Source organism: Lethenteron reissneri, chromosome 58 (genome assembly GCF_015708825.2).
Source record: "Lethenteron reissneri isolate LAM-NWPU_2019-01 chromosome 58, ASM1570882v1, whole genome shotgun sequence".
In the NCBI taxonomy this organism is placed as follows: Eukaryota; Metazoa; Chordata; class Hyperoartia; order Petromyzontiformes; family Petromyzontidae; genus Lethenteron; species Lethenteron reissneri.
The window spans coordinates 9,135,223-9,159,137 of record NC_083836.1 but is presented as its reverse complement, the minus strand read 5'-3'; the positions used below and the strand labels follow the sequence as shown (position 1 = coordinate 9,159,137).

Genomic DNA, 23,915 nt, shown 5'->3' with positions numbered 1-23,915 from the left:
AAAAGAAAGTTGCGGGGAGCGATGGGGCAAGGGCTGTTGCTTAACAAGCGCACGAGCAGACACGATGGGGGTGGAGCATGCTGTTCGTCACCCGGCACACGCTACGCTGGGGAGGCTCCGTGGATGTCGCTGCCCCAGCACAGCGACCAAGAGAGCGCATCGCCGCACAGTCGTGCCGGCTCTGTCCGACTACAAATGACGCCGCGCAGCAGTTGGCGCCCGGCGGCGCTAGCAGAGTGGCAGGCTGACACACGGCGGGCGACGCGTGTGTGCACGTGGTGGGGAGTGGAAGTGCGCCGGCGAGCACGCCGCGCTCCGAACCCAGCGAGCCGGGTTCGATTCCCGCTCAAGGTCAGCGCCAGCGACGAATATCTGAACAAGGCCTGGGCCTCTTCCTAGGTCGACTCAGCCTCAAATGAGAACCTGGTGCGGTGTGTCAAAAATGGCGGTACGTGATGCGGGCCACCCACCCCCTCGTGTGCCGTGGCGGCCTTCTTAGGTGCTGCTCGCTAACAGCACTTGCCCCAACAGTCTGTGAAGGTGATCTTTGTGTGTGTGTGTGCGTGCGTGCGCGCGGTCGTGTGTCCTCCGGTAGCACTGCTGTCGGTCGAGACGGGAAAGTCAGTGTCTGGTAAAACCGAGTCCTCAATGTGGGCAGAGGGATCGGCGAGTCAACACTGAAGCATCGAAAGCAACCGCAGAACTTGCACCTCCGATTCGCACGGTTGGCTACGTACGGCGCGAAAGAAGTTCCAATATACAACTCGCGTCTTGCGTGCGCCCCACCGCTCCCCCCCCACCTCCCGGCGTGTCCCCACGCAGCGCCTCCAGGAGCTGGCGGGGGGTGCCGGCGCTTCGGCCGGGCGAGTTAATCGCGAGCGGCGACGACCTCGCGGTGGCGGCAGCTCCCCTCGCCCTCTGGTGGGCAGTCCACAAAGTCGGCGAGCATGGTCCTCATCGTGTCGTCGTCGTCGTCGCCGCCATCGCGATCATCGCCATCGTCGCCGCAGCAACCGCCGTCGTGCTTCTGCCAAAACGACAGCAAGCGGCGCGGGGGGGGGAGGTCAAAACAGCGCTCTCGGGGTCGTACCACGCACGTCCTTCAGCAAGACGCCCGACGTTTCAGCTGCATGCGCCGGGAGCCACCGGACCCGCATCGTGAACAGGCGCCGACGCACGCGGAGCTCACCTCGTCGCTCGCAGCCACAGCCTCGCGCTCGTCCCTCCCCCGTTTGCGCTTGGATCCTCTGCCGTCGTTGCCGCCGTTCTCTCGCCCACCCTCCTCCACGTCGTCCTCCTCCTGCATCCCTCCACTGGACCGCAGAGAGGAGGCCGCCGCCCTCTCCGCCGCCGCCGCCCTCTCCGCCGCCGCCGCCCTCTCCCGGTGTGCTCCCTCGTCCTCCACTCGGCGCGGCTCCACGGCCGTCGCCCGCAACGGCGCCGCGACGCCGTCCGCGATCGTCGCGGACTCGTCCGGGCCTTCGGCGCCGCCGTCGGCGCCCGCCGTTCCGCCGGAGTCGCCACCGGAAGAGCCGCGCGGGACGGCCGGCCGGGCCCAATCTCCCGGCGCGTCGTTGCGCGACAGGTCCAGCGGGGAGCGGTCGTCGGGCCGGACGTCGCGCGCCTCGGCGTCGGGGCCCGCCCCGCCCTCGGGGTCTCTTCCGGGCCACGAGAACTCGCGGGCCGCCTCCCCGAGCGGAGGGGCGGCTGCGGGCGCGGCTGGGGGTGCGGGAAGCTGCAGGGAGGGGACCCGCGGGTGGACGATGGCGCTCGCGACGACGAGGGCGTCGGCGCAAAACGCGGACACCTGCGTCGCGACAAACACAAGGGCGAATACTATTACTATATATATAGTATATATTACTATATATATAATACTATTACGCAAGTCTCACTGGGCTATGTAGCTCTTTTTCAGAAGCGACCTATCACAAATGATAGCTTAACCAAGTGGCTTATCACGTGGGAAATGCATAGCAGCAGCCAAATACTCTAAACGCACGTCGATTCTAAATGTGGAGGGAAAAACCAGGAGGACGCAGAAGAATCCACGAGATCGCGGGGAGAGAGATGCCGCAACCTCCAAATATACAGCAGCAGGTGTCACAGGGTCGGGATTGAACCCACGACCTCCGGTATACCAGGCGAGGTAGTTAACATCTCGCCACGACGACGATGAAGCGGCGCGCTTCGTGTTCGCGCGACCCTCACGGTGCTGTGGTGCCCAGGCGCGGATCCAGCCGGCGTGTCGCTATCCGGCTTCACGTGGACGCAATGAACACAACGAGCACGGGACAGCACGGCTCCGCGCAAGCGGCAAACTCATTAGTAGACAGCAACCCCCCCCTCCCCTCCCTCCCACACCATCGCGCGCCAACATCCGGAGGTGCCTGGACGCGGTGGCGGCGGCGAACCTGGGCGCTGTCGTCACGCTGGCCCCGGGCCAGGATGCGCAGCGCCGGCTGCAGCGGCGGAGGCAGCGCCGGCGAGGGCGCCAGCAGCAGGTGCAGCAGCAGGCGGTAGAGCTCCACACGGCACGCGGGGCACGCGCCGAGGGGGCGCGGCGGAGCGCCGCCTGCCTGCAGCGCCAGCGCCGAGCTCACCGCCAGCTCGTGCAGGCGCTGGGTGGGGGGCGCGCGGGGGGGGGCGCACGTTAGGGGTGAGTTTCTGCAGTTGCTCTCGATGGTTCAGTGTCGATTTGCGTTCCCGTCAACTTCTCCTCGCCGACTCCTCTCGGTTCTACCAGACACCAGACCAGTTCATCTCGCCCGGCAGCAACCACCATCACACTGCAGGTCTACACACACTCACCCACTTGCCCACTCGCTCACCCACCTACCCACTCAATCATCCACCACACTGTGTTCAAACACCACCACACTGCAGGCCTACACACACTCACCCACTTGCCCACTCGCTCATCCACCACTGTGTTCAAACACCACCACACTGCAGGTCACCCTCACTTCTCTTTCCGCTTCTACCCTCGCACCGCTCCACTCGTCTCTTCCTCACCCCGCCCCCCCCCAGGCTCTTAAGAGGCACAATCACCCGACTCGAGAAACACCACCACACTCTCGTCCGTTACAACTTTGATTACGGTGCCTGTCGATTTGATGGCCGCTTGACGCATTGGGCCTTTGCCCTTGCTCTCGGCAGACGTGTTATTATATCGACAACAACAACAAATCAGAACAGCAAATCAGAACAATCAGAACACCAACAAATAACAAATCAGAACGTAAAAATCACAACAAAAAATGACAACAACAACACATCAGAACACCAACAAATCAGGACAACAAAGCTGGTTGGGCCCCGCCAGCCACGTCAGCGTGCGGCACTCCCCACCACCACCGCACCTTGTGCACCCTGGCGGGCAGCAAGCTCCCACAGCGCAGCACCACCCGCACCAGCGCTGCAACACACACGCACACAAAGACAAAGGTCACCCGGATAGCCTCGGACGAGCTGTCGCGGTGGGGGACAAGTGCCGTTAGCGAGCGCCTATGGACACGGCACACAAAGGGGGCGGGGAGGGGTGGTCGACACCGCACGCCTGGACCACCTTTGTCTCCCAAGTGCCGATGTTTACACACCGCACCGGGTACTCGTTTAAGGCCGAGTTGACCTAGGGGGAAGGCTCCGGACCCGATCAGATACAGGCGGTGGCTGCGAGCCGGAATCGACCTCGTGTGGGTTTACTGCACGCTCCGTAGTTTGGGTTGCAGGGAACCGATCGCACTCTCGTGGCTTGTGCCATTAAATGTTCCGTGCGCGGAGGAAACGTGAGTGCGCATATCGTCCCTGGGATGGGAGACGGGTTAGCCCCCTTCTCACGGCGGCTCTGCCTGTTATGCGTCTTCGTGTCACCCGAAAAACATAAATATAGGGACTCCTCTATTTACGAACATTCGACTTGCGAACGTTCAGAGATACGAAACAAACCTGTCCGTGTGTCCAGTTGCCTGTTCGGACCGAGAGTTGTAAATTCAACCGTCGCGCAATAGATGGCGGCAGTGGCATCTACATCTGCAGAATGTGAAGTACCGGTGGCGTCTACAACTACAGATGATACGACTTTTAAGGCCATTCCCCGTGTTAAGTGTACACGCCGTACAGCATGTTTGAAATCGACAGGAGTACAGTTGGACTGACGAACAAATCGACTTACGAACAGACCTCGGGAACCTAACTCGTTCGTAAGTAGAGTCGCCGCTGTATTCCCGTCGTCTGGGCGACACGGACGTGGTTAACTCGAAACCTGACAACTCCAGAATTTTGTTGGCCAGCAGTCAGTGCCACAAAATCAATTCCTGTACTGTACTCTACTCCTATGCCACCCCCCCGTCCCCCATTGCTCTCACCAAACTCCGCACTGACCAGCCTGCCGAGGTCAAAATAACCATCCGCGGCCAGGGCGGCGTTCGTGCGGAGGCCCTCATCCAGCAGCGGATTGAACGAAAGAGGCGTACGCGCGTGACGTCGACGTGTCTGTGCACGGCGCGAACTTCGTGCCCACTCCGTGGCCGTGCCACTCCAGGCCGACCATTGCGATACGAACCAGCAGGTGGCAACGTCAGTCACGTTTCAGGCTCTGTTCGGCAACTCGTCTCCATCGCAGCTGATCTAAACTATTTTTTATTTTACCAAGGAAGGCCCACTGAGCTATGTAGCTCTTTTTCAGAAGCAACCTGGCCACAAATGATAGCCCAAAGAAGTGGGTTATCACGTGGAAATCTATGGCAGCCAAATACTATCAACGTTTCTAAATGGGGAGGGAAAAACCGGAGGACCCGGAGAGACCCGAACTCCAAATAAACAGCAGGCGTCAGGGTTGGGATCAAACCCACGACCTCCTGTGTACCTGGCGAGATAGTTAACATCTCCTAGCCACCGTGATTGTGTGTAACCAGGCGGCCATGTCCGTAAGGGTGATGTGAATGACGCGGTCGCACGCGTTGCCTCCCCCCCCCCACCACCCCCCCACACGATATGGCGCTGTCTGACACGAGGCAGCTTTCTGCTCTTTACAGACGCCCGCGGTCCGAAACACTGCGAGCGCATCGACCGCCAAAGTGCTACGCTGCGTAGAGGGCGTCACGGGATCCGTGACGTCCTTCGAGGGATAGTCGGACCCCGCCGCCGCTGCTGTGCGTCGGCGTCCTGCTCCCAAAACTTTCACGCAGGCGGACTCGCCAAACGGCCCTCGAGACGGCGCTCAAATGGACCGCGCGACGCTCGCTCACCGTGCAGCGCCGCCAGGCACACGTCGGCCCCCGCCTGCGCGTCGCTCTTCCTGGGCCCGGCCGTGCCGGTGGCGCCGGTGCCGAGCGCGCCGCCCTTGTGCCGCTTGCCGGCGCGACTCCCCACCTGGAGGTCACCACGCGGCCGCCCCACCTGGAGCTGCGGGCGGTGGGGAAACACGAGGGAGAGGCGTCGAGCGTTCTCCCCTCGCACGCGCAGTGGCCGTTCTCCGGCTGCTGGGGTTTTTACACCGTCGCGTGTGTGTGTGTGTACGTGTTGAGCTTCTTTTGCACCGTACGTGGCCAACCGTGCTAATCGGATGTGCGAGGGAAGAACAAATGAAACACAAAAAGCAGTTCTAAAGAAATTAGTTTTCAATTCAGATAATTGAAAAATGCATAGATCCGGTGGCTTTCTAATATTGTAAGCAGGAGCGTTCCAGACGGCCGCAGAAGCGCATCTGAAAGCGCACGATGCGGTGACCGTCTTTGTTCGATGACCAGCAAAAAGCCGCTACAAAGATGACCGAGTTCGTGTGATGGTTCATGCTTCTTGACATGGCGAACGCTGACCCAACAAAGCTCACCAGATATACAAGCGAGACTCGGTGAGGAATGGGGTGGGAGGGGGGGTGTGGTGGTGGTGAATGAAGACGAAGATTGTCAATTGGCGGTGCTGGCAATGATGAACTGGAGAGGGATGTGTCAGCTATGCCTAAGCCCAACCTCCCTTCAGCAACATTCCAATCTAGGACCTCAGAAGCTCGGGAAATTGTTGGGAGCGCCGATTTTGGCCGCCGATCTTCCCTCCCACTGGTCCGTCCGCGTTTCCCCCGTTGTCGTCATCATCGTCATCGCCGTCACAACCGGACAACAGGACGTGGCCGATTCAGCGGGCGGCAGAGGCCTCACCCGGATGAGGTCGCTGGCGGGGGAGGCGTCCCGGACGAGGTGGCGGAGGAGGTCGTGCGCGTGCTGCAGCTCGTCCTGCAGCACGCGGCACGTGGCGCCGCACACGTCCACCCACGCGGCCAGCGCGCCGTACGCACGCACTCGCACCTCGCTGGTGGGGGGGGGGGGGGGGGGTTGACGGCACAGCTCACGATCCAGAGACGCGGAGGAGCACGGCGGGTGCCGCAGGGTCGCGCGGAATGCCCGGCTTCAACAAACATCACAACAATGCCATTTTCAAGTGGCCTATCAACTTCACAAAAACATTTAAGTCTCATCAGGCCCCAAGGAACCAAGTGTAGTCGTATCCAAACCCTTATTTGCTATAAAATATTTGTACAATTTTTTTTCTTTTTTCAGAAGCGAACTGGCCACAAATGACAGCTCAACGAAGTGGCTTAGCGTGAGAAAATTCATAGCAGCCAAAAACTTTAAAATGCATCATTCTAAATCTGAAGGGGAAAACGGGAGGACCCGGAGAAAAATCCACGCGACCACGTGAAGAGAGACACGCAGACTCCAAATATACAGCACCCATGACCTCCTCTATACCAGGCGAGGTATTGAACATCTGGCCTATCTTAGTGTGTGCTATGAAGAATGGCCATTGGCAGAAACGTCCCCTATTATTTATTTATTTCCCCCCTTCAAGGCCACGGTATTGTTGGCGAATGTGTCGAGCTGCATCGTCTCCGCGAGAGTTATCGTGACCGCGTGTTCACGGGCAGACGGCCCCGGAGCTCGCGCGTTCACAATCCGAACCCTCTGCTGGGAAAAGCGTAAAACAATTACCACGGCGGAGATCGTCACCGTGCAGAGCGCCGGGCGGCTGCCACACGGCAGAGCTCGTCTCCCGGAGCGCCAATTACCGGCGTCGTCCGTCGCCAACAAAACGATCGGCACTGCCGTGCCGCTAATTAGCGGGCGGGTAAAGCGACAGGTGCGCGTGGCTCTCCCAGCTGTAGGGGCTGTCCCACCTGTAGGGGCTCTCCCGCCCGGGGTCACCCCCCGTCTCCGCCGGCGGGCTCCACGTGCCGAGCACCTGCGGGAAGGCCCGGTTGATAACGTCGCCGAACCGCAGTAGCCGCTTGCCGCACCTGGCCGCGCGCACGCACAAAGACAAAGACCCCCGTGTAGCCTGAACAGATTGCTGGGGGAAGTGCTGTTAGTGAGCACCTATGAAGGCCGGCATGGCACACGATGTGGTGTGCGCTAGCACCACGCCCCGACCGCCTTTGTCTCCCCAGTGGTGATCTTCACACACCGCACCAGGTACTGATTTGAGGCCACCTAGGTGAGGCCCAGTTCACGCGTGCGTTACACTGCACGGTCGTCAATGGCCAAGCTCTCACGCTGCCGCCAATCAGGTCGTTTGTTCAACGTTCACGATCGCAACGCACAAAGCAAAGGCGCGGCAAACAGAAAGAAATTAATATTTGTTCATCTCTAATTGCATTTCCCGATCCCACGGAGAGAGCAACTCGCGGAAACTTCAGGCGTCCTGGGAAATCAAAGTCAGCACGGTCGGCAAGGCCCCACCGGCTCCCTCCCCCCATCCCACCAGGGTCCCCCCACGGTAAACAAGCGCGTGGCAGCCTCAGCGTAATCCTCCTCGCGCCTCGCCACGCCGGGTCCATCGAGACCCCACGCAACCGCTCCCTCCCTCTCTCCCTCCCAGCAGTGAGCCCTGCCAGCCGGGCCCCGACTCCAACACACCCCCCGCCCCGCGCCGCGAGCCCACAGCGCCGCTCGGCCCACAAGTCCGCAGGGAGGCCGCTCGTTTGCTCAGTCGGCGCGCACGGACGGGCCACTTGTGCGCGCGCGTACGGCGCACCGGTTAGCACGGTCGGCTACGTACGGCGCAGAAGAAGTTCAACATACACACGTACACAACCCTGTCTCGATTATACGGGACGATGCATTTACACCGCGTCGGTCGCATCCCGACCGACACGGCTCCTGCACTCCCTCCCCTCCTGACCGGTGGCTCGAGACGTCTCGCGACCGAGTTCAACACCAACGCGCGGACGACGCTCCGCTCGGCGTGCCCCGAGCTTTAAGCGGCGGGCGCTGTGAGGCGCGCGTTGAGCGTTTGCAATCCGGGTGTTATTCTCACGTGCGAATGAGGGCTTCGAGCAGCGAGAGGGCGTCTGTGTGGACCGAGGGTAGCACCAGCAGCTGCATAGTGGCTTCCCCCACCGCGGCCTGAAAAAAAGACAAAGGCAGAAAACCACCGTATAGACATCACAAACTGCTGGGGCAAGTGCTGTTATCAAGGCCTTGCGATAGGCCGGCACGGCGCACAAGGAGGGGCGGGTGGCCAGCACCACTGCGCATGTTTACTTCACACCGCACCAGGTACTCATTTAAGGCTGAGTCGACCTTTGGGAGGCCCGGGACCGGTTCAGATAATCGTCACTGGTGTTGGCCGTGAGCGGGAATCGAACCCGTGTCGCCGGGTTCATAGCGCAGCGCGCTAACCGCTACACTACCGCTCCCCACACACACACGCGGCACACACACACGGCACACACACACACACACGCGGCACACACACATACACGGCACACACGGAACACACACACACGGCAAGTACACAAGCGGCACACACACGCCGCACACACACGCGGCACACACGGCACACACAAATATATTGTAAGTCACCCTTGGGATTCGGCCGTACTGCTCATAACGGCATCCCTCGGGAGTCGGCGATCGACCGTGACCCCTATTCCACCACGCACTTCGTCCCCCTCGCGGTACGAATCGGTTAACACCGCGCGCCGTTCGGCAGCGTACCAGGCGCTTGGGCGAGATAGCCAGCGCTCGGCAAACGAGGGCGAGGATTGACTCCGCCGGCACCTTCACCGGCGCCGTAAACTCTTCCCTGCGAAACGGAAAGCGGATGTGGTGAGGGTGCAGTGGATGTGGTGAGGGTGTAGTGGGCAGGGTGAGGGTGCAGTGGACAGGGTGAGAGTGCAGTGGGCAGGGTGAGGGTGCAGTGGACAGGGTGAGGGTGCAGTGGATGTGGTGAGGGTGCAGTGGGCAGGGTGAGGGTGCAGTGAGCAGGGTAAGGGTGCAGCAGTGGCAGCAGCAATTGTTTACAAAGACAAAGATCTCCCGTATAGCCTTTGGGCAAGGTGCTGTTCAGCGAGCACCTATGAAGGCCGGCACGGCACACAGAGGGGGTTGGGTGGCCAGCACCACTCCCGGCCGCCTTTGTCTCCCTAGTGGCGATGTTTACACACCACACCAGGTACTCATTCATGGCTGAGGATATCTTGGGGAGGCCCACAACCGGTTCAGATACAGGCGATCCTCGGTATACGCACTTTTGCGGTACGCCATTTTGGAATAACGCACGCTTTTTTTTATCGACACACGCGAGGCCATTTTCGGAATAACGTCGTCTGTAACGCGACGTGCGCCACCCTGGCCTGCACCTTGACCCAATGGCTTTGCCAGCAGCCAGTGCGGCAGGATGACGGGCGTGCTACGCCATACAGCATCTCGCCGCGTAAAACGAACTTATTTTGCACCGTACGTAGCCAATCGTGCTAATCGGAGGTGCGGGTTGACCGACTGAGATGACCGTCAGATTCAACAGCCGTGCTCCCTATTCTTAACACATACGTGTGCGCACACAGAGACGCGCACGCTGGACACGTGAACGTAGCACGCACGAATCACACGCAGAGCGAGGCGCGCGTACCGCAACATGACGACCAGGGCCCGGGCAAGGCAGGAGAACTCCTGCTTCACTTGCAGCAGGTACACGGGGCTGTCCGCCTGTGGCTCCGGGAGTGCCAGTTGGACCCCAGGACCCCAGTCCTGCGCCTCGTCCGCTCCTGCAGCAGCAGAGACATCGTCCTCCGGGACCCGGGCACATGCGACGCCCGCCACGCTTTGCCGACGCCCACTACGCTTTTCCGGCGGTGGGCCGTAGTTGCCGGGGCAGTCTCCTGCCCAGGGAACGTACCGGGCTCACAACTCTCTTGGGCTGCGGAGGTGACGGCGAGGTGACGGCAAGGTGACGGCGAGGTCAAGGCGAGGTCAAAGCGAGGTCAAGGCGAGGTAAAGGCGAGGTGATGGCGAGGTCAAGGCGAGGTCAAGGTGAGGTCAAGGCGAGGTCAAGGCGAGGTCAAGGCGAGGTCAAGGCGAGGTCAAGGCGAGGTCGGCAGGGGCCGTTTGGATTCTCAACACGCCGATGACACCGCGAGACAGAGGTGGGGGGGGTGGGGGTGGTGGAGGGGAGGCGGGGAAAGCGGAGTAGAGGATGCGATGGTGTTGAGAAGGAGGGGGTGGGGGTGGTACCGGAGTCGTAGAGGCGTGCGAGCGCCGCGTGCAGCGAGCGCAGCACGTCGTGCAGCTGCTGCGTCCACGCCTCCGCGTGCTTCTGCCCCCCCGTGGGGCCCCCTCCCCCCAGCGACGGCAGCAGCACGAATCCGCCCAGCGCCAGCTGTGCACACGCATGGGGGGGGGGGGGGATATTAATTATCGACCGATGCCCGATGTTGTGAAGGAATCTATTTTGAAACTCATTATTTTGCCGCCGTGTTTATCGGAGCAGTGCGCCCCGTCGTGTTGGAGGGGGACCCAGCATCGCCTCCCTCCGCTCCCTCCGTCGTCCCCGCCCGCTCCGCCCGCTGGCACGCAACAGCGGCCACTTCACACAGCGAGCGACATCTCCTCCGCCTCCCCCTTCTCGCTCTTTCTCACATTGGCCCCGCCCACTGCCCAGAGAGCCCCGCCCACTGCCCAGAGAGCCCCGCCCACTGCCCAGGTAGCCCCGCCCACTGCCCGAGTGGCCCCGCACACTGTCCAGGTATCCCCGCCCACTGCCCGAGTGGCCCCGCACACTGTCCAGGTAGCCCCGCCCACTGCCCGGGTGGCCCCGCCCACTGTCCGGGTGGCCCCGCCCACTGCCCGGGTGGCCCCGCCCACTGTCCAGGTAAGGCCCACAAGTGATAGCTCAACGAAGTGGCTTATCATCACGTGGACATTTTTAGCAGCCAAATACTCCGAATGCGTGATGTTGATTCGAAATGTGGAGGGAAAAACCCACGCGACCAAGCGGAGAGATAGGCATGGGTCAGGATTGAACCCACGACCTCCTGCATACCAGGCGATGAAGTCAACATCTCGCCACCGTGGTGCCACCGTGAATGGGGCAGTGGGAAACGCTCACCTCTCTCACGGTCGGCCTCGTCGCCGTCAGTCTGGGAACGAACAGCAGCTCCAGCTTCACCTGGCGACGGCAACAGACAGACGGTTTGTACAACGCAATGGCCATTAGCACGTATGGCTACGTACGGTGCGACAGAAGTTCGATATACATGCGTACATACTCACGTACAGCCGAGGGTCTATTTTGGCGGTGGCGGACAAGCACGAATTATAGAATGAAAAGTTGGAAAATTATTCGTTGATATAGCCGAATAACCAAATGCGTATAAGGGTGACATTTTGGGTAAAGTCCCTACTTCAGACAAGAGTGAAGCGTATTTCAAGATTGCGTTGTACACTGTGGGGCGCTGCCCTACAAACACGTCGACAACGTTCACGGCTAGCGCGGCGAGCGTTTGGGACCCGCGGTTTATTATCCGGCCACTGTGGCGAGACTGCAAGGGCACTCCAACACCGTGGACGCACACCGGGAAGCGGCTGGGTGCCACCTCACCTTGGTAGTGCCACCTCACCTTGGTAGTGCCACTTGTCTTCGGGTAGAATCTCATGCAAGGCCAGCAGCCCCTCCATCGCCATGCACTCTCGCTAAGACACGACGAGACAAAAAAATTAGCTCGCGCTCCTAACCTTTGCAGAGCGTCCAGGTAAGGCGCGGCCGGTGGGCCGTGAAGCGCGCCCCCCCCGTCCCGCGTATAGCCTTTAGCTGACCGTTGGGGCAAAGTGCTGTTGACGAGCACCTTTGAAGGGCGGCACGGCGCGCGAGCGGGGTCGGTGGGCAGTGCCACGCCCGACCGCACCAGCTAGTAATTTTATGCTGAGTGGACCTACAGTGCACACCCCCCCCCCCCCCGCCCGTCTCACCTGGTCCCGCAGCGCCAGCAGTGCCGACATGAGCGCCGGCAGGTGAGACTGCGACACCTCCCGCGCCAGCTCGGGGAGTTGCGCGGAGAATCGCAGAAGGTCGGCCAGGACTCTGACAGCCAGCGCCAATCCGCCCTCCGGCTCATAGGGCTGGCAGCACAACAGGCGGAACAAGCGAAGACAAACCTCGCACGCGCGCAGTGGCTTACTCAATGCGCTCCGACGTAGCGAATTAGCGGCACGGAAGCTACGGCTTGGTTGGCCGTGGGAGCAGAATGCATATTGCAATTTGTATTCATCTCTCCAAGCTTTGGAGAAAGCCCTGAATCAATTTGGCCGGTCTGCAATCGGGTAAGACTGATAGTGATGCAACTTTAGCGTAGTGTCACTCGTATTGGATCATCTTCACGAGTATTTCACGCCCCAGCACGGATGGACGAACAGACCTGATGCATAAACGCGTTTAAACCTGCGTTGAAAAGTATTAAAAAGCCTCCCTTGTAGACATTGCGTATATGTTTTAAGTCTTGAACATACCACAGCAGAGACTCATTTCACGGAGATTTGGCCTAAAGAGAAGCCCCATGCTCGCACAAACGCCCACAGTGTGTTCGGCACTCCGTCCGCCAGGCACCAACGCACTGGTGAATTTCAAAACACAGTGAAACTAAAAACTTTTTTTTTACTAAACACTTTTTTTTATTTGACCAGGTAAAGCTCACGGAGCCATGTAGCTTTTTTTTCAGAAGCGACCTGGCCACAAATTATAGCTTAATGAAGTGGCTTATCAAGTGGAAATTTATAGCAGCTAAATACTCTAAAGGCACGTTAATTCTAAATGTGGAGGGAAAAACCGGAAGACCTGGAGAAAATTCCATGCGACCATGGGGAAAGGGACACGCAAACTCCAAATATGCAGCAGGCATCGTCAGGGTCGGGATCGAACCCACGACTTCCTGTACACCAGGCGAGGTAGTTAACATCTACCAGCCACACAAAATTATACAGCAGCAGACATTTTCAGGGTCAGGATCGAACCCACGACCTCCTGTACAGCTGGCGAGGTAGTTAACATCTACCAGCCACACACAAATATACAGCAGCAGGCATCGTCAGGGTCGGGATCGAACCCACGACCTCCTGTACACCGGGCGAGGTAGTTAACATCTCAACATCTCAACCCACGTGGCGAGGGACATCGGTACCTGCAGCAGCTGTGTGACGGCACGGAGCCAGGCGCAGCAGTGCTGCACGAACACCTGCGTGGAGCAGTCGTGCACCAGCGCAGCCAGCAGGGAGAGGCCATCCCACCTGCAGCCGCAGCCACCCCAATAATTACGGTGACTTTGAGAGTTCAAGTTCATTTATTAGGTATAGCCATGTGAGCCATTCGGCTCTTGAATCGGGTGCAACCGCAACAAACAAAAAACAAAAACATGAACAAGAAAACATCTTAAAGTGACTATGTGCAAACAGAAAATCCAAGAAAAGACAGCAAAATATTGCAGAAAAAGCACCGTACACCAACACTGTGTGCAAAAATCCCAGTGGGATGCAAGTCAAACAACAACCACAAGACAACTTCGATTAGGCCACCAGTCTAACTCTGTACTACAACAAACAAACATCACATCCTCAAAAAAGACACAGAAGACGACATCCCCGTGTTCCGCGCATACCGAGATATTTTTTATGATGCCTAAAAATTGTAGATTTTTTTTTTATCGCACCGAAGTGCAAACGTGAAAAGGCGCCTATAAAGCGATACTGACTCGTTGTTAGCTACGCAGATATGTCACGAGCCGCGCAGTCGACGGCTTAGTTCTCTCCCGGTTGGGATAAGACTGAAGCAGGAGGGGAATTTATCCCCGACTCTGGCTGTCGCCTAACGGTGTGCTGTCCTCGTAAAGAATTGGCGCGTTTTGTTTACGTGACACAACATTACTAATTGGCTGTCGGGTGGTGGCGGGATTAACGACACATTTATATTTACTCGATCTAACCCAAGAACGTCTACTGTGGATTATATTGGTCGCGAAAGCCTCCTACCGCTACGTGTTAAACTGCTAGGGGTGTGTTACGCGGCACGGCAATGTAGCAGCTCTACAGTCGGGCACCAATCGAACTTCAACTGCGTTAATTGCAAGGTCACGGCCTCCTGGTTTTATTCATGCGCCTGTTAAACTGAAGCACTGCGAGTTTAGAGACGATCCATCGATAGTTACTGGGTGCTCGCCCGAGCTAATAAATGCACTGCAGTCAATACACACAAAGCCATAGTGGAGGAATAGACGCAGAGTAGAATACGGGACACTGAGCAGCCTGTAAATGTTATCAGCTGTTGAATTTTACACCAAAAGTAATTAGAGTAGACTCTAATGCGGTTTATCCGATTTGTGGATTAACCGCACACCTGAGATTTTTACGTAAATTAATAACTAGTGGATTTTCCCTGAAGCCCAAATTAATAATCTAAAAACAGTTATACATTGTTATTCTTGGAAATATGTATTACAAGTCACGTGCTTAAACTGAAGAAATGTTGCTCCGCTTAATCCGAAATCCACATGATCCCCCCTACAGTACAGTAGTTGCATATCTTTACAACAGTGTGTGGAGTTTGGTTGATGTTGATTGGTGTGGCTTTGCTGTCCACTTATAGTGGGTCGAGTCTGCTGTGCAGGAGCAGGAAAGTGTTATCACTGAGCACGGGCATCGATCGTTAGTATTCGTTCTCAATGTTAAACATAATTTATATCTATTTTAGTGGTTTTTGGCACAGAGATCTGCGGAAAATGGTTATATTTTTGGATTATCCAAGATTTTGAATCATCCACGGTCATCCTCCACGTCATTAGTACGAATAATCGAGTCTGTTGTACTTATGTTAAACTTATTTCGCACCGGACGTAGCCAACCATGCGAATGAAACTGAGAGGAGGGTGAGATCCCAGAAAACTGTAACGTCACTTTCACATACGGACATTGAGTGGCACCCCTACCAATACACAGCCAATACAACCGTTCCATAGCGTGCAACCTTTCAACTCACTAATTGCACGGCATTGTGAAAATGAACTGAACACCAATTGACCAAATGCAGATATATCAATGGAACTGAGGTTTAAATTATTTTTACTGAACAAACATTCCGTATTTTTTTGTTCACGCAAGCTGTTAGCGGCAGCATTGTAACTTGTCTTAATATCATAACCGTTAACAGTGTGGGGACTTGTACGGCACCTCTCATTTAACCCACTTCTGGATGGACTCCCCATGCCGTGTCGGTCACAGGGTTGTTAAACCATACTTCACCCCTTCGTCACACGGCGTCACAAAAAGTCAGACGCTCAAATATGACGTCATAAAGCTCTGCCCCCCCCCCCCACCCAAAATAAAAATGCTTCAAATCGCTTTAAACTATTGTCATTGTAGTGCGTATTAAATGTGGCGCTGCACTCTGATGTTGTAGGAAAAAACATTTATTAAATAGTCTATTTAATTAAGTAGAACGTGTTGTCTATATTCATTTAAAGTTGCGCATTTTGATGTGACGTCACATTTCTCAACCCCCCCTCATCACACATCGTCACAAATGTCTGACCACCCCCCCCCCCCTTGGTGCGTGACGTCATTTATGGACTGCCCCTAAGTGCGGGTTCGGTGAAGGGGATGAGAGAGTGCCCAGAATTAGTTCAGATTCAACTCGCCACCGATGTTCGCTGTGGCCAGGAATCAAAACGGAGATGACCGGGAGTGGGGGGGGCCCACATCGTAGTGTGCTAACCACAATGCTCCACACCCCGGTGTACGTGGCCATCGCGTTTGATGCAAAGTTCCACGTGACAGTACGTGCCCTCACCTCGTCTTCACAGAGTTCAAACACAGGTTGCAGTGGCTGATGCAGCGGTTCACAGATGCGTCGCCCTGTATGGCGACACAGAGCAAATATGGCAACTCATCGACAGCACACGTACACGCATTCGTTACACGCAGATCACAGCAATTGTTTAAAGAGAATCCTACCAGGGAAGGAATTACAGGTAGCTGCATATCTTACCTGTCAACCCCTTATCAGTGCCTATCTTATTACTCACGAATTGAGACCTTATTGGTCACCCCGTGCCCTTATAAATCCCAACATTCACCCTACAAAGGTCCCATCACAACGAAGAAACACAAATTGACAACAAAAAATTGTTAAGCCCGTATTGAAATGGCTGTACGCCGTATGGACCTGAAAACTGAATTTCCCTGTACAAGAATACGGGTAACCCGTGTGGGTTGACAGGTTTGCCATATGGGCTGTTCCAAAGCGTTTTACTACTGCTTAGATTATCGCCGTTGTTCAAGGTTGCACACCCGTGTTGTTCGGCACGATGTCCGACGTTTCGCTCCACATACCGGGAGCTCCTTCACGAACTGAATCAGGCTCGACACGATGCCGGGACACAACACGCGGTACGGCCCAAAAAAACTGCAGAGAAATTAAAAAGTGCGATGCGAGGTCTCACGCAGCGTCGGGCGAGAGCAGAACATTTGCTCGGGAATTGCTTCGATCGGCGAAGCATGGAAGCATGCCGCTCTGCTTGTGACATCCCCAGAGCGAGGGGGCGGCCGAGTATTGGAAATGCAGTGACTGAGATGAGGTGGGCAAACCACAAAAAATTAACCCGTAAAAACAAAGTTTTTCACTATAAATCCTTTATATGCGTGGCATCGGTTTCATTTTATTATTCATTTCTATTTTTCTTGAGTAAGCAAGCAAGCAAGTGAAGTTAATATAAAGGATTTAAAAATGAAATATCACCTCTTGACATGCCCCGTATATTCCCGAGGGCACTAGCGTTGACCCGTTTTACCACTTTCAAGAACCTGGCGGCTTCAATTTAACTGCTCTATAAATAGTCTCCACTGTACAGCGTGGGGGCAGGAATTTCATGCCATGTGGTTAGTCAACATTTGCGCCATCATGAAACGGGCGGCTAGAGTCCTCTCGTCCTCTGGCTTGAGATGGCTGCCACCTATGGGTCAGATGATTGTCTGCCACCATTAAGCAATTGGTAATTAAATATTTTTGTTTTCCCTAAACAGTGTAAAATTTTGGAAAAATATTTTCACGAAAATTAATTGTCACGCACAACGAGTCTGTGTGTCAGCTCGATTGGATCACGGGAAGTGGGTTAAAAAACGACCAAAAGATTTGCACTGTCGTAAGCAAGCAAGCACGCAAGCAAGCAAGCACGCAAGCAAGCAAGCACGCAAGCAAGCAAGCACGCAAGCAAGTGAACTTAATATAAAGGATTTTAAAAAAGGTGGATTTCCACGTACAGCCCCCCCCCCCCCCCCCCCGGAACCCACTGCTAGATGAGGGCCTACCACGCACGCGGCCTGAGCAGGTCGTGATGACTCTCTGACCATCCGGCAACTTGGGAGGTGTGGAAAGGTTGGGGAATTCGTAGTCGCTGCAAACCTTTTAAGTCCCGGTTGAAGACCACAGCAACGTGTTTAAATAGGCCTCCGTCTCTCTCTCGCTCTCTCTTTCGGCCTCTTTAATATTTCTCTCCTCGCTTGCTTCTCACTTTACCACTTTCGACATTTACACATGCACGGTGTTCTCTCCAAGATCCGTTGTCCAAGGACGCCTTAAACCTCTAATTTATTACGATGTCACCACACTGGGACACGCGCCACGTGGATCTGGGAACAGCACACGGATCTGCATCCTCAGACACATCTCCTCCTCTCTCAGTCCCTCACTCGGTGTGACACGGGTCACATCTTTCCTTGAAGCACACGGTCGCGGCACCGGAGCGGCGAGACGGACTGGTCCCAGTCGCTCGCCCTCATTCCCAGCCCGGCCGCTCAGTCTATCGGTGTCTTGGGCCCGGGTCTCCCCCCACCGCGTACCTCCGCGCTGGAGAAGAGGCCGTGGTCTCTGGCGAGCGCCAACGCCTCTGGCAACAGCCACTTGGCCTCGCGACCTCCCGGAGCGGCACCAGCGGAGAAGGCGAAAGCGCCCAGGACGCTTTCCGTTAGCGCCAAAGCGCACGTGGATCCCACGGGCGCCGCCATGACACGCGGAATAGCAGTCCGGGGGGAGGGGGGGGTACGGCGGCTCAGAGGCGCCGACGCGAAACGCGATTTTTTTCTCCCTGGGAAATTGAACCAGGCGGTAACGACGCAGGCTGCGGCATGGATACCGTGCAGGAGAAATGAGGGTCTGGATTGGAGGAGGGGGTGGGAGAGGAGGGGGGGTATGGTGGCGCCATATCAAAACAAGACGCTTGAGATAGCTCTGGTTTGAACGAAGTTTACATTTAAATGCAATTCAAATAAATAATGAGGCCGTGCAAGAAGGTGAATCCCTCCACCTGCCCAGATGTGTGCATTATTTATCTTTCCCTTCCAGCGCGCATCGTTGAATTTCAATGAGCTCTCACGGGATTGCCAATCAAATGTCTGCATGGAAAACCTCTGATGTGGAACAGGTCACCGGACGACTTTGTGCTCCTTATCGAAAGTCGGCTCGGCCAATTTACATTACGACAACAAACTAAAAATACCCCGAGTATAACACAGAGGACAGAACCTGGGGACTTCTCGTCTCCAAGCAGGGACGGAGGCACACTCGTGCCTTCTTCGCTGGTTTCCATCGCTCGAGACGCACGCGTCGTTAATGTGGAAAATCATCGACGCACTGACCGAGTGTCTGGGTTTGAATCCGGGTACCGTCCGCCACCTGTGATTTTAAACCAGGGTCAAGCGTGTGCGAGATGTTGGTCTCGTCCCATTCACCAATGACTCCACACACACAAACACATCGTAAAATTTGCCATATCAACTTCCTAACGACATATCCGAGATTAATAAAGGTGTATGTAAAATTGTATTTATTCTCGATGAACTCTTCGATTTGTAGGGCACATAAACGGTGCAGTCCTCGCGCGGACGAAGAGGCCGATAAAGACGGAGGACGCATCCAAGAGAACGACCACCACGGAGATGGAGCAATGAGATGGATCATTGAACTGGAGCAATGATATGGAGCATTACGTTGCGTTCATCTTAATGGAGGAGCATTAAGATGCGTGCAGGAGCGAGATTGGTGGGAGAAGCGACCGGGGTACCGCGGTGGGGAGACGTTAACTCCCACGCTTGGTATGCAGGACGTCGTGGGTTCCATCTCGACCCTGGCGCCTGCTGGATATGTGAATTTTGCGGTGTCTCTCTCTCTCCCCGTGGTGGCATGGATTTTTCTCCGGGTCCTCCGGTTTTTCCCTCCACATCTAAAATCAACATCACGGCATTTAGACAATTTGGCTGCTGTACATTTCCATGTGATGATAAGCCACTTCGTTGAGCTATCATTCGCGATAGCCAGGTCGTGGGCTTTACCTGGTAAAATAAAAATATATTGTGAGCAGTGGCAGATCCAGTGGGGGGGGGGGGGGGGGGGTAATGGGGGAGATCACTCCCCCACCCCCGCCTCCTTTACACCCTAAACATGGGTGTTTATTGATAGTCATACTCCGGTTTACGTCAGGGTTGCGTTCCCGAAAGGTGGGACGACGAATATCAAAACTACGTAAATCGAAGCGGTTTACAGGGTAGCGGTGGGTGGTGGTGGTGGAGGAGGCCGAGAGGCGACGGATAACGAGAGAGGACGTAAGCATGGTGTAGAGGCCCACGCCAATTGGGTAGTGGTCATCAGTCAAGTGACGACGTGTTAGCGAAACGACGTCAAAGGGGGACACGTAAATCGGGGGGATTATTGTACTGACCATATACATACATTGAGTGTTTTTTTTATTAATGTACAGCCCTACTGGATTGACATTTTTGGACGGCCACCCCTTGGGGGAAGTTCCCGATCCACCTCTGACTGTGAGTGGTGGCGACGGCGTGGGGAGGCCTTCATCCAGCAGCGGATAGACAATGGCCAATGATGATGACGATGATTGAAGGCACTTCAAAAGTAGCCCGGTGATGTCATCTCCCGGGCCTGCTCTCGCACACACAAGGTGATGCAATCCTCCCTGCCGCGTTAACCAATGGGAAATGTATGCATCTCCTCACATGACTCGGATCACACAATTAGAGAAACAAAAACACGCTTTATTTGTTTTACATAAATATGCAGTGAGCATTTGCATTAGTTTATAATCACGCGTGACGATCGCAGTTTAATATCAGACGGCAGTGACCGTCTGCATGATATGTTGCTAAGACGAAGCGCAGTAGGTGTAGAGAGGTTATTTACACAGCTGTGGTTCGGTACCACACAGCACATGTTCTATACAGCCTAACGAGACAAGTTATACGCAGATACCAATCGCCACACTCGGTGATGTAGTAGCTACCGAGTGCGCACGCATGCAGGCCAGTGCAAGGATTTGGGTTTTTCCACCTTTTCCACTGTGGCCCAAACCCAAACATTTATGAAGTCCACTCCACTTCCATCCATCCATCCAATGTACAGACACACACAGGGTCCAGTACAGGTCAGTGATGTACAACGCATCCGACGTGGACGCACGTCGTTGCATTAATGATCGGCGTGAGTGCAAGTCTGGTTATTGGGAATGTCGCACACGTGCGGCCCTTTTGGCAATCCGCTGCTAGACGAGGGCCTACCCATGCCTGTTCGGGCTGTTGCAAAATTCCACCGCACTTCGTCACGCAGGTCAGTGCGGGTCGGTACAAGCGGATAGCATAGACGCGGGAGTGCAGGGGTACGATGCAACGGCATGTTTTGTTGCACTGCCCTTTTGCCACCCGCGAGGCTCTGCCCGTGGCAGGCCGCTCGTGGGGGCCTGCCCTTCCTTCCCTTCACCAGTTGACGAAACGCTGCTAAACACACAGAGTGGTGCACCACCGTCAGCTCCGGGAGCGAGTTAGCAGTAGCTGCGCAGGTCGAACGTCGCCAGAGTGGAATTCCACTCATCCGTGAGCAAGTAGGGGGGGCGGTGGGATAAAGGGGGGGGGGGGGGCGAACTTCACAGATGCTCTCAGTAATCTCCGGACAATCACCACGGGAAATCCACTCACGACTCAGAGACCTCCCATCTCACGCCGCCCCTGGTAGTCACCCATCCAAGCAGTGTCCAGGCTTGAAACCCGCTTATCTTTTGAGATGTGACGAGATCGGGCCGCTTTCCAGCTGGCTTGGTCAAAGGGAAAGAAACCGATGGTGCTGGTGCCCCAACCACCTCAACCTCCTCAACCACCTCAACCACCTCATCAACAACAACAAGAACAACGTGTGGCCCAGCTTCTGCTTGGCCCGCGGACTAAAGTGGCTTCGTGCTTCGACGATGCTGACGTCGCATGCTCGCGACGACGATGAAGACGACGATGATGATGATGACGAGCAGTCCAGCGGATGGAGGACGCCATGCTGGATATCAGAGGAGCAAGCAGAGGCGCGAGTGGCGGTCGACAGGGGAAGCGGAGCCGTTCATCCTCGTCGCTGCCTCCACGGGGCCTTCGTGGGGCTTCGGGGTCGCTCTGGGCCCGTCTGACCCGTCCGGCCCGACCGCCAAGGGCTCGGTGTGGAGACTCGCACGGCTTTGGCCACTCCGCGCCGGCGTTCCTGTGTCACGCAGCCATCGGCGGTATCAGCAAGGCACCACTGACTGAATGAAAAGTCTGATAGATATAACTGCTCGACCCGAGCTGTTCTGAAACTTGCATTGTCTTTGTACTGTTTTGTCCTTTTTTGGCATTCTCTGGTCCAACACTGCTGGTGAGACTAGGCCATAAAGAAGCCTGTCTCTCCTGTAGGCCAATCAGTTTCAAAGACAATGCTTATATTATCAGAGCATGTTTGTTTGCATGTATGTCTATATTACCAGCACAACATCGCCACTTGTGTCACTGTGGAGAATATAAGTAACTTAACGAATTAATCAGACAATATGCCTCCTCTCTGCACTGGAGAGATACATGTGCTGTAAAGAAGCCTGACTCTGAGCAGTCCAGAGTTTGCTTCATGTTAAACCGATGCTGCCGGTTAAAAAAGTAATTCCACTCCCAAGGGTCGTGTGGTGGATGGGACACGTAAAAAATGTTTTAATCATACGAAGAGATAAATATAGAAAGGGGACATATAGTCTGCTTATTTGTTTTGGTTATTTACCAATAGAATTTGTAAAAGACTCAAAACCTTACCCAGAGTCCCAAGACAATGGAGTCTGGGTCAGCTGGTGCAGAGATAAAGTCGCAGCACTGCAATTGAACGCCCTCACTACTGCTGGCGGGAAGGGCCTCCACGAGGTGAATCACTAAAGGAAGCGCCGGCTACGGGGGGCTACAGCCGACTATTTCACGTTTGCCAGGCGCATTGGAGCAGGTAGGAGTACCCGCAGGTGCGGTCTGTGGAAACTCGAGCACTGCAAAGTTGTCCCAGCTGGAGAGTCGTGTGTGCGTCGGGATTTTGTTAGGGTTATCGGTGGCGGGGCTCTGCTACGGACCTGGCGATCCGAGTTAGATTCCTGCTTACGAGCAATATAGCAGTGGCGAATATTTGAACTAGCCCTGGGCCTCCCCTAGGTCGACTGATCCTTAAATGAGCACCTGGGACGGTTTTAAATGAAAGCTTTCGTGACTGCAGGTATTCATGTAGAAGGGAAACAATAATATAACCATCAGGTGTGAAAACCACAGCAATATTTTTTTCTTACCGTGATTTTCACACCTGATGATGATTTCTTGTATTGCAATCGAAACGTCGTGAGAATTTTGTTGTTTTATACTTTTATTATTTTATTGTTTCCCTTCTACGTGACTTTACCGAAAGAACCAAGAATATGAGTACCTGGTATGGTGTTTATCAAACAGCACCCACCCCCTCGTGTGCCATTCCGGCCTTCATAGGTGCTCGCTAACAGCACTTTCCCCCACAGCCTATTAAAGTATATACGGGGGGACCTTTGTCTTTGTAGCGGGGAGCGGTAGTGCCCTGGTTAGTGCACTGCGCTACGAACATGACGACTCGGGTTCGATTGCCGCTCACGGCCAACACCATTGACGATTTTCTGAATCGGTCATGGGCCTCCCCTAGGTTGACTCAGCCTCAAATGAGTACCTGGTGTTGGGGACATTGTTAGATCATATGCCAGTCGTCTCAGGCAGTTAACTCCCTAACACCCCGGGCCCGTCCAGTGACCTCCTGCCAGCAGCGCGCCTGCCACACTTCCCGCGAGAGCCTCAAAGGGCACCTAGCCTGGCGCAGGTGCTGTGGTGCATCACCGCGCACCGGTGCCGGACCGGAGAGGCGAGGAGTGCGCCGCGCCTCCGAGGTGCGACGTCGAGTCCCCCGAGTCCGAGTACTTCATGGGCACGCTCCACCGGTCCGGTCCATCTAGCGGAAGGAAAGAAAAAAGAAAAAGGACACACGCGCACCACGTCCGGAGGTGACCCCGTGACCCCGGAGGTCACAGCACTGATAGCCTGGGTCCGAACTCAGGCTCTGGGGGCACCGCAGTCAAGTCGGTCTCTCGGGTGCAGCGGGCCGGTATTAACGGAGAGCAACCACCCCCCTAAACTCTCCCACCATTGCTGTGATAGTTCCCTGACTAAAACTAAACTATGTTTTTATTTTACCAGGTAAGGCCCACTGAACTGTGTAGCTGTTTTTTCAGAAGTGACCTGGCTATGACAAATGAT

General features: G+C 55.7%; 2 protein-coding genes across 5 annotated transcripts in view; both read right to left on the bottom strand.

Annotated features, from left to right (window-relative positions):
- LOC133357396 (proline-, glutamic acid- and leucine-rich protein 1-like) lies at positions 1-18,267 on the bottom strand. 4 transcript variants are annotated; one of them, XM_061575301.1, is made up of 17 exons: positions 18,156-18,267; positions 16,108-16,172; positions 13,451-13,556; positions 12,246-12,395; positions 11,897-11,969; positions 11,386-11,445; positions 10,512-10,656; positions 9,910-10,045; positions 8,997-9,084; positions 8,314-8,402; positions 7,175-7,294; positions 6,159-6,309; positions 5,250-5,406; positions 3,363-3,418; positions 2,415-2,621; positions 1,190-1,807; positions 1-1,027 (listed from the first exon to the last, which is right to left on the bottom strand). In XM_061575301.1, the coding sequence occupies exons 3-17, from the start codon at positions 13,549-13,551 to the stop codon at positions 869-871; spliced, it is 2,310 nt and encodes a 769-aa protein (XP_061431285.1). In that variant the 5' UTR covers positions 13,552-13,556; positions 16,108-16,172; positions 18,156-18,267; the 3' UTR covers positions 1-868. The 4 variants fall into 4 exon arrangements, with proteins under 4 accessions (XP_061431285.1, XP_061431284.1, XP_061431286.1 ...); XM_061575300.1 differs by lacking the exon at positions 18,156-18,267 and adding an exon at positions 18,006-18,144; XM_061575302.1 differs by lacking the exon at positions 18,156-18,267 and adding an exon at positions 17,719-17,991.
- A 3,350-nt stretch (positions 18,268-21,617) lies between these two features.
- LOC133357539 (guanylate cyclase soluble subunit beta-2-like) overlaps positions 21,618-23,915 on the bottom strand; it is a 35,371-nt gene continuing 33,073 nt past the window's right edge. Inside the window, 2 exon segments of the mRNA XM_061575512.1 lie at positions 21,618-21,840; positions 23,506-23,610. Coding sequence (XP_061431496.1) covers positions 21,653-21,840; positions 23,506-23,610 — 293 coding nt within the window. The 3' untranslated portion in view covers positions 21,618-21,652.

Bases quoted from the DNA above. Each gene is read 5' to 3' on its own strand.
- LOC133357396 (XM_061575301.1), bottom strand. From the start codon at position 13,551: ATGGCCTCTCCCTGCTGGCTGCGCTGGTGCACGACTGCTCCACGCAGG. The intron at 9,085-9,909 runs GTACGCGCGCCT...TCCGTTTCGCAG, and splicing joins GCCCTGGTCGTCATGTTGCG to GGAAGAGTTTACGGCGCCGG. The intron at 5,407-6,158 runs GTGAGGCCTCTG...CACCGCCCGCAG, and splicing joins CCGCCAGCGACCTCATCCGG to CTCCAGGTGGGGCGGCCGCG.